This window comes from Platalea leucorodia, assembly GCF_965183815.1.
Source record: "Platalea leucorodia genome assembly, chromosome: 24".
Classification (NCBI taxonomy): Eukaryota; Metazoa; Chordata; class Aves; order Pelecaniformes; family Threskiornithidae; genus Platalea; species Platalea leucorodia.
The window spans coordinates 359,107-371,248 of NC_138846.1; the positions used below are offsets into that span (position 1 = coordinate 359,107).

The following is a 12,142-nucleotide window of genomic DNA, read 5'->3' on the forward strand; positions in this document are numbered from 1 at the left end:
GCAGCCCCAATGGCTCTGAGCGGAAGGGACTGGTGTTCCCCGGGGACGGGAGCCAGCGCGGGGGGGGGGCCCAGCCCCATACGTGGCTCCTCCACCTGCCATGCCGCTCCCCGGGGCCCCATGGGACGTGGGTACCCGGGTGGGGGGGTCCAGCCCCCCCAAGGGGATGCCCCAGCACCCAGCAGCCCCCTGAGCTGGCCCGGCCCCCCCGTGGGACCCCCACACTCATGCTATCGGGGTTTTTCTCCAGGCCCAGCAGGGAGATGGTCCCCGCTGGCAGCCGGTCCAGGAGCACCCCGACACCCAGGGACGCGGCGGCAGCAGCCACGTGGCTGGGCAGAGCGTGGGCAGGGACCGGCCACGTCAGCACTGCCCCGGCTGCCCCAGGCCCTTCCCTGGGCAGGATTGGCCCCTGCTGGCCATGGCCCGAAGGACAGCCCTGCCCCGTGGCCTCGCCGCCAGGGCCAGCACCACGGCCTTGGCCATGGGTGCCGCACCCCGGCGAGCAGCCAGAACCCCGCAGCCCCCGGTGCCGGTGCTCCCCGCGGGGCAGCTGCCCTCTGCCGCGGGGCGGCTCTGAAGGAGTCTGGCATCGCAGTTTATTGTAGGAAACCATGAAAATACAGCAAATGTAACAACCCAGGAGAAACTACAGCAGCTCGGACAGATCCCGGCACGCGACCGCCGGCACGGGCCCCCGCGGTGGATGGCGGCCCCGGGTCGGATCGTGACCCCTCAGTTCCAGCCTGCCCTGGCTGCATGCGGTTTGGCACCAAGCGGTGTAACGGGGGCCGAGCGTGTCCTGCCGGAGCACGTGCAGGCAGCAAGTGGGCCGGTGCCCGGTGCAGGCAGGGGCACAGGCAGGGCTGGCCGAGCACATGGCTCCCCTGGGGACAGGGCAGAGCAGCCAGCGGCGCCCTGCGGCCCCAGGGGAGAGCGGGACCACAGCCCGGCAGCCCGCGGGATGGACCCGGTGGCGGCCGTACCCGGCCGCGGTGGCCTTGCCCGGCCGTGGCGCTGCAGCCGGGTGAGCCGCATTGAAAATGAGCCGTATTTAAAAAACTCTTCACACCTCGTTCCAGCCCAGCCTCCCCCCGCCCTCTCTCCCCAAGCCCAGCTGCCTCCCCCACCCCAGCCAGCACCCAGCCTCTCCCCCCCGCTGTCACCCCCGCCGCCGCCTGCCGCCCCCCGCCCCGCGCAGCCCCGCGTCCCGCTCGCACCCCCCTCCCCGGTCCATCTCTAGGGCTGACCCTCTGCCAGGACCCGGCGCGCGCCCTCTGCCCAGCCCTGCCCGCGGCCTCGAGCCACGCTGGGGAAAGCGGCAGGCGGATGGGGAGAGGAGGGGACGGCAGAGCTGTCCCCATCCCCCCCCCCATCCCACAAAACAAACGCCTGGCCTGCTCCCAGCTGGCAGCAGGGCCGGGGCTGCCCTCGCTGTGCTCTGCTCCCCGCTCGCTCGCGTGCCCCCCAGGCCCTGGAGCTCGCTGGGCAATCGGGGGTCGCAGCCGGCGCGCGTGCGGGGAGCACGGGCACGGCTCAGTCCAGCTTGGCAAAGCCCCCGATGGTCACTTTACGCTCCTGCTTGTTGGCCACCAGCTCCTGGAGATGCAGGGCACCCCCTCCGATGAAGCAGAAGGCAGGGCAGACGGGCCCCGAGCAGTCCACGCCGCACTCCCAGAGCTCGCGGAAGGAGACGGCGTCGTAGAAGCTCACCTTGCCCTGCTCGTAGTCCAGGCAGATGCCGATGCGCGGGGGCAAGGGCACGGTGCAGCCATTGGGGTCGCGAGAGGTGAGCGCCGACCCGTGCGAGAGCAAGATCTTGCCCATGCCGATGGTGAGGAAGGCGTAGGGCGGGGGCGCCTCCACCGTCGTGTCCTCCGCCCCGCTGTCGTGGCCGCTGTCGGGGTCGTACCTGCGGCGGGGGGACGGGTGAGTCCCGGTGCGGACACGCCGGGGACAGGCTGGGGCTTCCCTCCGCGCCCCAGAGCCGGTGCTCGGCGGGGAGGCAGGAACAGGCGGAGGAACCCCCGCAACCCACTGAACCCCCGCTCACCTGGGGCTCACCACGTCCTGCGGCACCTGGAACCACTCCTGCAGCTTGCTCTCCAGCCCCACGCCCACCTTGACCAGGTAGGAGCTGGGATCCACGCAGCAGGCCCAGTAGCTCTTGCCCTGCGTGATGGCCACGTCGCCGATGACCAGGTCGATGGAGAGGTGGCAGCTGGTCATCAAGCGCTCGGCGGCGAAGAGCATGGGGATGCCGGGGACGCTGCGCACGGCGCGTTGGTCCTTGCTGATGGCCAGCCGGTCCCGGTTGAAGCCCCAGCGGTTGTCCAGGAAGAAGTTGAGGACTGCAGGGAGGAAAAGAGGAGAGCAGGTGAGAAGGATGGCGCCAACGGCCGGCAGGGTGCTCCGGATCGGTGCTCCGAGCCCCCGGCACCCCTCACCTGGGGCGGGCGGCGTGTGCAGGTAGATGTCCTCGCTGTACTCCCCGAAGCCCGCCTTGTTGCAGCCTTTCACCCGGAGCACGTAGACGCTGTCGGTGTCCAAGTACTCCACGAGGGCGCTGGTGCCGCGCACCTCCTCCCGCCGCTGCCACAGCTTCAGCCCCTTGGCCTTGGTGTCCGTCTTGCGGTACTCCACCGTGTAGTGCCAGGCGGGCGGCGAGTGCTGCGGCAGCCGCCAGCACAGGAAGATCTGGTCGTAGGCGTAGGTGCGCTGCGTGTCGATGACGGGGGCCTCGGGCGCTGCGGGGAGAGGCACCGGCGGGCATCAGGCAGCATCCCCCCCCCCGGCAGGCGGGGAGGCGGCCAGACGCAGGGAAGGGGCATTCCGGACGGACGCACGGACGCACAACCAGCAGGAGTCTAGGGGAATCTGACTGCGGAGACCGTGTGTAGGCACCAGAGGAGAGCAAGAGTCGGGGAGACAGAGGAGCTCGCTGCTGTGGGGCTCCAGGGACCAGACAGGCTGAGTGCAAGTCGGGGAGGGAGGAGAGAGAGAGAGAGAGAGAAAGAGAGAGGATGGAGGCAGCAGGAGAGGAGGAGGGGAGGAGATGGGGATGGCGGGGTGGTGTGAAGATGCCGGCAGCACGGCGAGAGCAGGGAGGCAGGGTGGGAAGGCGGGGGCGGAGAGATGAGGGGATGGCGGGTGGAAGTGGGGCGAGGAGGGGGATGGAGATGGGGCGAGGAGGGGGATGGAGATGGGGCGAGGAGGGGGATGGAAACGGGGTGAGGAGGGGGATGGAGATGGGGTGAGGAGGGGGATGGAGATGGGGCGAGGAGGGGGATGGAAACGGGGTGAGGAGGGGGATGGAGATGGGGTGAGGAGGGGGATGGAGATGGGGCGAGGAGGGGGATGGAAATAGGGCGAGGAGGGGGATGGAGATGGGGCGAGGAGGGGGATGGAAACGGGGTGAGGAGGGGGATGGAAACGGGGTGAGGAGGGGGATGTAAACGGGGTGAGGAGGGGGATGGAAATGGGGCGAGGAAGGGGATGGAGATGGGGCGAGGAGGGGGATGGAAACGGGGTGAGGAGGGGGATGGAAATAGGGCGAGGAGGGCAATGGAGATGGGGCGAGGAGGGGGATGTAAACGGGGTGAGGAGGGGGATGGAAATGGGGCGAGGAAGGGGATGGAAACGGGGTGAGGAGGGGGATGGAAATAGGGCGAGGAGGGCAATGGAGATGGGGCAAGGAGGGGGATGTAAACGGGGTGAGGAGGGGGATGTAAACGGGGTGAGGAGGGGGATGGAAATGGGGCGAGGAAGGGGATGGAGATGGGGCGAGGAGGGGGATGGAAACGGGGTGAAGAAGGGGACGGAGATGGGGCGAGGAAGGGGACAGAAATGGGGCAAGGAAGGGACAGAAATGGGGTGAGGAGGGGGATGGAAACAGGGTGAAGAAGGGGGATGGAAACGGGGCAAAGAAGGGGGATGGAAACGGGGTGAGGAAGGGGACAGAAATGGGGCAAGGAAGGGGATGGAGATGGGGTGAGGAAGGGGACGGAGACGGGGCAAGGAAGGGGACGGAGATGGGGTGACAAAGGGGACGGAGATGGGGCGAGGAGAGGGCGGGAGGAGCGGCAGCAGATGGAGAGGGGCGCGGAGCCACCGCCCGCGGGCAGGACGGGGATGGAGGATGGCAGCGGAGTGGGGACGGGGCGGGAGCGGGGATGGAGGGATGGGACAGAGAGAGCGGGGCCGGCTCTGGGGCAGGGATGTGACTTGCCTCAGTTACTTCGGTGACGACTCAGCAGCGGCCGCAGCCTATAAACAAAGAGAGGTAGAAGCAGGTCTGAAAAGTGTTGGCAGCGGGTCCGGCAGGGCCACGCGGCTCCTGCCCTGCAGCGGGGCAGCCTCCGCTCCGTACTCACCCTCCGGCGCTCCTGCTGCCCTTACCTGGCACCGCGGCCCTGCCTGTCCTGCCCCCGGCACAGGGCAGGGGCAGGGATGGCTTTGGGGGCTGCCGGGGTGGCCCTGACGGGGACGGGGGGGACCGGCAGATCCGCGAGCACCCGCCCGAGCGCAGCCCTCCGCGGCCGCGGCTGAGCTCCGGCTCCGAGGCAGGCAGGGAGCCGCTCTGCCCGCAGGGGCTGTACCTCCGCACGGGGCACAGCCGGTGCCCGGGTCCTGCTGCCTTTACCTCGGATGAAGGCCAGGTCGGTGAGCAGCTTCAGCTCCCTGCTGACGTCCAGCTGGAAATGGCTGAAAGAGGCCGTGGCGGCGGGACGGAAGCTCTGCAGCGAGTCGGTGGCCCTGAGGATCCTGCGGCACAGGAGAGCGGGGACGTCAGGGTGGTCCTTGGGCACCCGAGGGTCAGCCCCCTGCCCGCCAGGGTCCCCGCAGCCCCGGTACCTGTTGTGCAGCTGCTTGGCAGCCTGGACGAAGCAGGGGTGGTCGGTCTCCTTCAGCACCTCCTGGGCGTAGCCCACCATGCCCGAATTCTCCAGCATGGCCTGGTGCTCCTGGATCTGGCAGTGCAGGCTGGCCAGCCGCTCCTGCTGGCACTCCTCGATCGCCTGCAGCAGGGTCGCCCGCTTCTCCTCCAGCATGGCACACAGCCCCTGGATCAGCTGCGACACCTCCTCCTTGGCCTGCGAGCCGTTCACCTGCCGAGGACGGCAGGGTCAGCGCGCCGCACACCCCGGGGCGGAGAGGGGACCTGCCTGGCAGTGCCACCCCTGCCTAGGGACAGCTCGGGGACAGGCAGGCGCCTTCCGCCCTCACCTCCGTGTGCTTCACCGTCTCCTCCAGCTCGGCAATCTGGGTCTGCACCGTGTCCTGGCTACTCAGGATGTAGGCGAGGCTCTTCGTCAGCTTCTCCTGCAGGGAAGGAGGTGAGGTGAGGTGCCGGCAACCCCCGCGCCCCCCAACCTGCACAGCCCATCTGCGCCGGGGCTCCGCCGGTGCCCCCGATTCCTCCCCGCTGAGCCCCAAGCGCGGCCCCCGCGGCGCTTACCCTGAGGGCCTGGTAGGCGCTGAGCACCGGGGTGATCTTGTGGCTGGTGTGAGTGCGTCGCACGCGGCAGAGCTGGCACACCAGCCGCTGGCAGGTCTTGCAGTAGTGAGTCACCTCCTCCTTGTGCTCCGGGCACATCAGCCCCTGCGCAGAGCACGGGGGAGCTCAGCGGGGCTCCGCGCCTGCCCCCCTCCAGGGGCTCCCCCCCAGCACCCGCAAAACCCCGCGTGGGGAAGGAAGACCCCGACGGGGAGGCCGTACCTTGGGGCGGAAGGTGAGGGTGGGGGGCGTGGGCTCGTGCTGGGCTTTCTGGGTGCCCCAGGGGTGGTAGAGCTTGAAACACTCGTTGCAGAAGCTGGACTTGCACTCGGTGCAGCCCTTGGTGGCCTCCAGCTGCGGGGGCTTGCAGAACTGGCACATGATGGCGGCGCTGATGTTGATGGTCTGGCGGTAGCGCTCCACCACCCGCTCCAGCGTCAGGTTGCGGAAGAGGCTGCCCAGGCCCCGCTCGCCCAGGTCCACGTCCCGCTGGCAGGCCGGGCAGGGGAAGCTGACGGTCTGGGGGTGCACGGTGCCGCGCTTGCGCCCCGGGTAGGTGCCGAAGCCTGCGGGAGGGAGGCGGGGAGGGTGTCAGGAGGGGCTCGACGCCCCAGAGCCGCTCGGCCCTCCCGCGGGGGACCCCGTCCCCTCCGGCCGTCCCACCTGACTTCAGGAGGCGGTCGAGGCGGTCGGGCTTGGGGACGGCCCGGCGTCCCAGGCGGGGGCTGCGGGTGGCAGGGGTGGCGGCGGGCGAGGAGGGCTCGGAGGTGGGGTCGCAGCAGAGGTAGCCGTGCTGCAGCAGCACCTCGCTGGCGCAGACGTGGCAGACGTTGTGCGCGCAGGGCAGGGCCAGCGGCTGCTTGTACATCTCCTTGCACACCGGGCAGACCAGCTCCCGCTCCATGTTCTTCATGCTGGTCTGGGGAGACAGCGGGGAGCGTCACCGCCGCGGATGGGACCGGGGCCGGGATCGGGACCGGATCAGGGCTGGGACCAGCACGAGGACCAGGATCAGGGCCAGCACTGGGGACCAGAACTGGGACTGGGATGGGGATTGGGGCGGCACTGGGACCAGGGCTGGAATGGGGACCAGGAGTGGGGCCAGGATGAGGACTAGCATCAATGCCAAGACCAGCACCAGCACTGGGACCAGCAGTGGGACCAGCACCAGGGCCAGGATCAGGATCAGGCTTGGGACCAGCACCAGGGCCAGGATGGGGACCAGTAATGGGACCAGAGCCAGGACCAGGACCAGGATGGGGACCAGAGCTGGGGCTGGGATGGGGACTGGGGCTGGGACTGGCACCAGGGCCAGGATTGGGACTGGCAGTGGGACCAACGACAGGACCAGCACCAGGATGGGGACCAGGGCTGGGGCTGGGGGTGGCACCAGGGCTGGGATTGCGACTGACACTGGGACCAGGGCTGGAATGGGGACCAGGACTGGGGCCAGGATGAGGACCAGCATCAGGGTCAGGATTAGGACCAGCACCAGGACCAGGATCAGGTCTGGGACCAGCACCAGGGCCAGGGCCAGCACTGGGACCAGCACCAGGATGGGAACCAGAGCTGGGACTGGGATGGGGATTGGGGCCGGGGCTGGCACCAGGGCCAGGACTGGGACCAGCACTGGGATCAGAGCCAGAATCAGCACCAAGTCCATGATCAGGCCTGAGACCAGCACCAGGACCAGGATCAGGACCGGCACCAGGGCCAGGGCCAGGGCCAGGATCAGGATCAGGACCAGGACCAGCACCAGGATGGGGACCAGGGCTGGGCTCAGGATGGGGCCGGCACTGGGACCAGAGCCAGGACCAGCGCCAGGCCTGGGACCAGGGCCAGGGCCAGGGCCAGGACCAGGCTGGGCACCAGGATGGGGCCCGGGACCCCCGCCCCGGGGCGTGCAGGCAGCTCCCGCTGCTCCCGGTGCTCGGGGCCCGGCGCTGACCCGGGGCGGGGCGGGGGGGCCGCTGTCGGCCTTCCCCGGTGATCGCCGCCCGGCGGCCCCGGGCCCGGTGGGTCGGGGCGCGGATCCGAGGCCTCGCCGGGGCCTCAAGGGCACCCCCGCCATCCCGCCCGCCTCCGCCACCGGGCCCCGCCGCGTTGCCATGGCAACGCCGGTCCCGGGAGAGCCCGGCCCGGCCCGGCCGCCCCGCGGTGCCCCCCCCCTCCCGCCGCCGCCGCCGCCGCCGCCGCCGCTCACGCTGATGCGGACGAGCGCGTCCATGATGGAGGTGAAGGTCTGCAGGTCCTCGCCTTCGGCCATGGCTCCGCGCCCGCTCCCGGCGCCGGTCCCCGCGGCGGCAGCAGCAGCGGCGGCCGCGGACGCCCCGGTCTGTTGCAGGGAGCGGCGGAGCCGGGGGGAGGGCGGGGGGCGGCGGCGCGCATGCTCGGCGGGACCCGCCCCGGCGGCGGCGGGGTGGCGGCACCGGGAGGCTCCCGCCGCACCCCCGGGTACCCCCCGGCGGGTCCTTGAGGACGGCAGCGCGGCTCGGCGAGCGGCGCCCGGGGCGGAGCCCGGGCGGGCGGGAGCGGGGAACCGGGACCGGGACCGGGGCTGCGGCGGCGTCCCCGCTGCGCCTCTCCCCGCCGCCAGGGGGCGCCCGAGCCGCCGGGGCCCGCAGCGCCGCGCCCGGCCGCCAGGGGGCGCCCGAGTCCGCCGGGAGGGGCGGGGGCGCCCGCGCATGCGCGCTGCTCTCCCCCCCCCCGATTGATGCCGTGTCGCGCCCGGCGCGGCCGCAGTGCGCCTGCGCGGAGCGGCGGCACCGGGACCGGCCCGGGGCCACCATGGGTAACGGGGACGGTGGGGGGGCGCCGGGCGGGCCTGGGGGGGCGCCGGGGCCTGCGGGAAGGCCGGGGCCTGCGGGAAGGCCTGGGCCCGGCCCGGGGGCAGGCCGCGGCCTGGGCGCGGCAGGACAGGCCCGAGGCCCGGGATGCGGCCTTGGCCTCGCCGTCCCCCCGGTGCCCGTGCTGAGGTGAGGCCACCTCCCCAGCCGTAGGCACGGGCACCTCCCTGGCTCTCTCCTCGCTGCTGTCGCTGCTGCTCTTCGCCGGGATGCAGATGTACAGCCGGCAGCTGGCCTCCACCGAGTGGCTGACCATCCAGGGCGGGCTGCTGGGCTCCGCGCTCTTCGTCTGCTCCCTCACCGTATCCTTTGGGGCCGCGGGGAGCGGGGCCGGGGCTGCGGCGTCCCTGTTCTGTCCCTTAACCCTCCGACCAGGCCTTCAACAACCTGGAGAACCTCGTCTTTGGTAAAGGCTTCCAGGCCAAGATATTCCCCGAGAGTAAGTGCTGCGGCGGGGCGCGGGGCGGGGAGGACGGGGAGCACGGCCTCGTGCGAAGGCGTCGAGGGCGCCGGCTCGCGGCAGGGCTGGGTTTGCGAAGGGGCTGCGGCGTGGCCCTGCCCCGTGTGCGCTGCCCGTGGGACCGAAGGGTCCCAGCCTCATCCCAGAGGAAGGGCCCACCCTGAGCTTTTCCCGCTTTGTCCTGCTGGGACCCTGGCCCCGGCTCCTCTGAGGTTATGCGTTGGGGCAGCACGGCTGCATCTTTTCTCTCTCCCGTTTTTCCCCTGCAGTCCTCACCTGCCTCTTGCTGGCTCTCTTCGCCTCTGGCCTCATTCACCGAGTCTGTGTGACCACCTGGTGAGTCCAGAGCCTGCCCTGGCGCAGCCAGGCTGCGGTTGCTGCCAGGGACCCTGGTGGCTCATGCTTGCCATTGGGAGGGGAATGGAGCACCAGGCAGTGCCAGTGCTGGCCACGGACGCCCAGGGTGGCCAGCGTTAGGCACCGCAGCGCGGCGGGATCAAAGGGGAAGGTGTTGGTTCAGCCCTGGCGTGTTCCTGCCTGCCAGCGGCTCAGCAGCCTCTTCTTTCTTCACAGCCTCATCTTTTCCATGGTTGGCCTCTACTACATCAACAAGATCTCCTCCACCCTCTACCAGTCCGCAGCGCCCGTCGCTGCTCCCGCCAAGGCTGTCGGCAAAGGCAGGAAGAGGAATTGATGTCCCAGGGCAGCCCCGTCCCCGCCGGGCCGGACTGGGGCTCTCAGCCGCCCAATAAAGCCGTTTCTTTGTAGCTCCTTGTCCGCAGCTGCCTCGGGTTTGGTTCCTCCGCTGGCTCTCGGCCTGGTTTCCTCGCACCGTGGCGTTCCGGCGTGGCTGAGAGTGACCCCGCTCGCTCGGCTGGGCTGCCGCGGAGCCTGGGGTGGGTTCTCCGCCTCGCCGGTGCCAGCGGAGGCTCGGCGCAGGCTGGCGGAGCGCAGCCGGGGCGGGAGGCGGCCGCCGACACCCCCGCCGCCTCGCAGGGAAAATGTGCTGACGGTGCCTCGTCTGCCCGGACCTGCAAGAGAGGAAAATCCCAGTGGAGCCAGGCAGGTCGGAGCAGGCTCCGGTGCTGCAGGGGCTTGGCCGAGCCGGCGGGGGCTGCGGGGGTCCCCGTGGCTGGCGGGGGCGGCACCGGCACCCGCGGCTCCGGTGGGGGAGCCGCCGCGGGCGAAGCTCCGTCGCCGCTGAGTCCCTGCGCTGGCACAGCTGAGGCTGCCGGCCCTTGGCAGGGGAACAAAGGCGCATCCGTGCCCTCCCCGCTATGGGCAGGGGCTGCCCCGGGGCGGGGGGTGCCCGTGGGAAGGGCCCGGGCCCGGTGAGCCGTGGGAGGGCTGGCCAGGCCTGCTCCCACGCTGGCCCCCCGGCGCGGCCGGACGCGGAGGAAACCAGATGCTTCCTGCGGCCCCGGCCCCGGCCCCGGCGGCCGCCAGAGCCCGGCGCTGCCCGCGGCACCGGGCCCGGCCCGGGGATTCCGCCCTGCCTGCAGGGGGCGCCCCGCCGCCGCGCATGCGCCATGCGCCCGGGGGAGAAGGCGGCTCCGCACTACAGCTCCCAGCGGCCCCCGCGCTGCGGCGCGCTGCTGTGACGTCATCCCGGCGACGGGGGGGCAGAGCGGGCGCTGGGCCCGGGACCGATCCAGGTGGGGGGCGGGGGCCGGTACCGGTTCTTCGAGGGGGGGCCGGGGTCGGGGTCGGGGCCCGGGGCCGGTTGGCGAAGGCCCGGAGGGGCTCAGGGCCGGGCCCTGCTCGGGAGGGCCCGGAGGGGGCCGGGCCCGGCCCGGTTGGGGCGGCCGGTGCGGGGCGCGGGTCGGCCCGGTCTGGTCCGGTCCGGTCTGGTCTGGTCCGGTCCGGTCCGGTCCGGTCCGGTTCGGTCCGGTTCTCACGGCTCCTTTCTCCGCAGGCCGCCATGACCAAGCTGGGGCAGTGGCTGTGCGGATTCGCCCTGCTGGGCTCGGCCTGGGCCGCGCTGGCGCTGGCGCCGCCGGGGCTGCGGCTGCCGGCCCCGTACCGGCAGGCCCTGCTCCCCCTGCCCGTCTACCTGCTGGTGGCCTTCGGCTGCTACTCCCTGGCCACCGTGGGCTACCGCTTGGCCACCTTTAACGACTGCGAGGAGGCGGCCGCCGAGCTGCAGGAGGACATCAGCGCGGCGCGGGCGGACCTGCGCCGACGAGGGCTGCGCTTCTGAGGCCAATAAAGCTGAGGGACGGCGGCTGCCTGAGGCATGCGGTGTTGCCGGCGGCACGGGGGGACAGGGGGCCGCCAGCCGGGGCTCCCCCGGCCGGTGCTGCCCTGCCCGGGGGCAGCCGAGGACCCTGGGGCGCTGCCGGGAGGGAAATCGCTCGTCTCTCCCCAGCGTGAGGCGGGGGTTTGGGGAGCTCTGCGCAGAGGAGGGGTCTCCATGCAGGCCCAGGTCCCCCCTCAGCGCTCCCGCCACCCCGCAGGGGCCGTCCCAGCCCGGCCTCTCCCTCTCTGAGCTTCTCGGAGCTTGGCTCCAGAGGCAGGGATGCAAGGTGGGGAGGACAGGATGGGGCCTCGCCCCGCAGGCCCGCGGCGCTGGGTAGCACTGCGGGCAGAGCGCGTTCCCGGCTGCCCCTTCAGATGTGGTTGGCGCCGTCAGGTTGGGAGCTGGAGAAGACTCATCCCAGCCCCGCTGGCCGCTTTCCAGGGGAAGGAGGAGAGAGGCTGCCTGGGTGGAGCAGGCGGCGCAGCCTTTAAAATGCAGAGTGCCAAGAGCCTGTGGTCTCCCCCGGACCTGCCGGGGCGGCTCAGCCCACGCCGGGGGGCTGCTCCCCGCTCCTGCCGGCGCGGCGGCTGCAGCTGCCGCTCCTCTGCCCCCACCTTCGCTGGCAACACCGCGCCGGGCTTCTCCAGGAAGGGCAACGGGTGCCCTGCGGCGGAGGCGTCCCCGCTGCGGGCGGGGTGGGTCCTGGCTGGCCCCCGTCCGGGGGTGTCCCTCTGTCCGGGGGTGCCCGAGACCCGGCGCTGCCGGCCCGGCTGGAAGAGCTGCGCGGCTGGTGGTGACGCATGCCGGGGCCTGCCGTCCTGGCAGCCACCCCAGCTTCTTTGCATACCAGCCAAAGGACTTTCTTGTTTTTAATTATCGGCTGCGCATCCTTCTGCAAAAAGGAGCAGTTGGTATCATGAGGGAGGACTCGGGCTAATTAGCAGGAGCGACTAATTAGCTGTTTCCTGAGCAACAATGGCAGCTCAGAGCAGGGTGGGCAGCTCCCGCGGTCTCGCCTGCGCGCGGCTGTTTGTGGGGTGGCACCACCCCGGCTTCGGCAAAGCGGCTCCTTTCTGGGGCAGGGCCGGCAGCCTTGGCAC

General features: G+C 71.5%; 3 protein-coding genes across 3 annotated transcripts; 2 read left to right on the forward strand and 1 right to left on the reverse strand.

Annotated features, from left to right (window-relative positions):
- Positions 1–1,434: 1,434 nt before the first annotated feature.
- On the reverse strand, positions 1,435–7,805 carry TRIM46 (tripartite motif containing 46). Its single transcript, XM_082333310.1, has 10 exons — positions 7,701–7,805; positions 6,161–6,416; positions 5,720–6,063; positions 5,459–5,602; positions 5,227–5,322; positions 4,855–5,108; positions 4,643–4,764; positions 2,448–2,747; positions 2,054–2,351; positions 1,435–1,912 (listed from the first exon to the last, which is right to left on the reverse strand). Exons 1-10 carry the CDS (start codon positions 7,761–7,763, stop codon positions 1,537–1,539), a joined length of 2,253 nt encoding a protein of 750 aa, XP_082189436.1. The 5' UTR covers positions 7,764–7,805; the 3' UTR covers positions 1,435–1,536.
- Positions 7,806–8,197: 392 nt separating this feature from the next.
- KRTCAP2 (keratinocyte associated protein 2) lies at positions 8,198–9,570 on the forward strand. Its single transcript, XM_082333239.1, has 5 exons — positions 8,198–8,288; positions 8,491–8,645; positions 8,719–8,782; positions 9,073–9,139; positions 9,377–9,570. Exons 1-5 carry the CDS (start codon positions 8,285–8,287, stop codon positions 9,495–9,497), a joined length of 411 nt encoding a protein of 136 aa, XP_082189365.1. The 5' UTR covers positions 8,198–8,284; the 3' UTR covers positions 9,498–9,570.
- Positions 9,571–10,391: 821 nt separating this feature from the next.
- DPM3 (dolichyl-phosphate mannosyltransferase subunit 3, regulatory) lies at positions 10,392–11,029 on the forward strand. The gene is made up of 2 exons (XM_082333015.1): positions 10,392–10,458; positions 10,719–11,029. The coding sequence occupies exon 2, from the start codon at positions 10,725–10,727 to the stop codon at positions 11,001–11,003; it is 279 nt and encodes a 92-aa protein (XP_082189141.1). The 5' UTR covers positions 10,392–10,458; positions 10,719–10,724; the 3' UTR covers positions 11,004–11,029.
- The last annotated feature ends 1,113 nt before the right edge of the window (positions 11,030–12,142 follow it).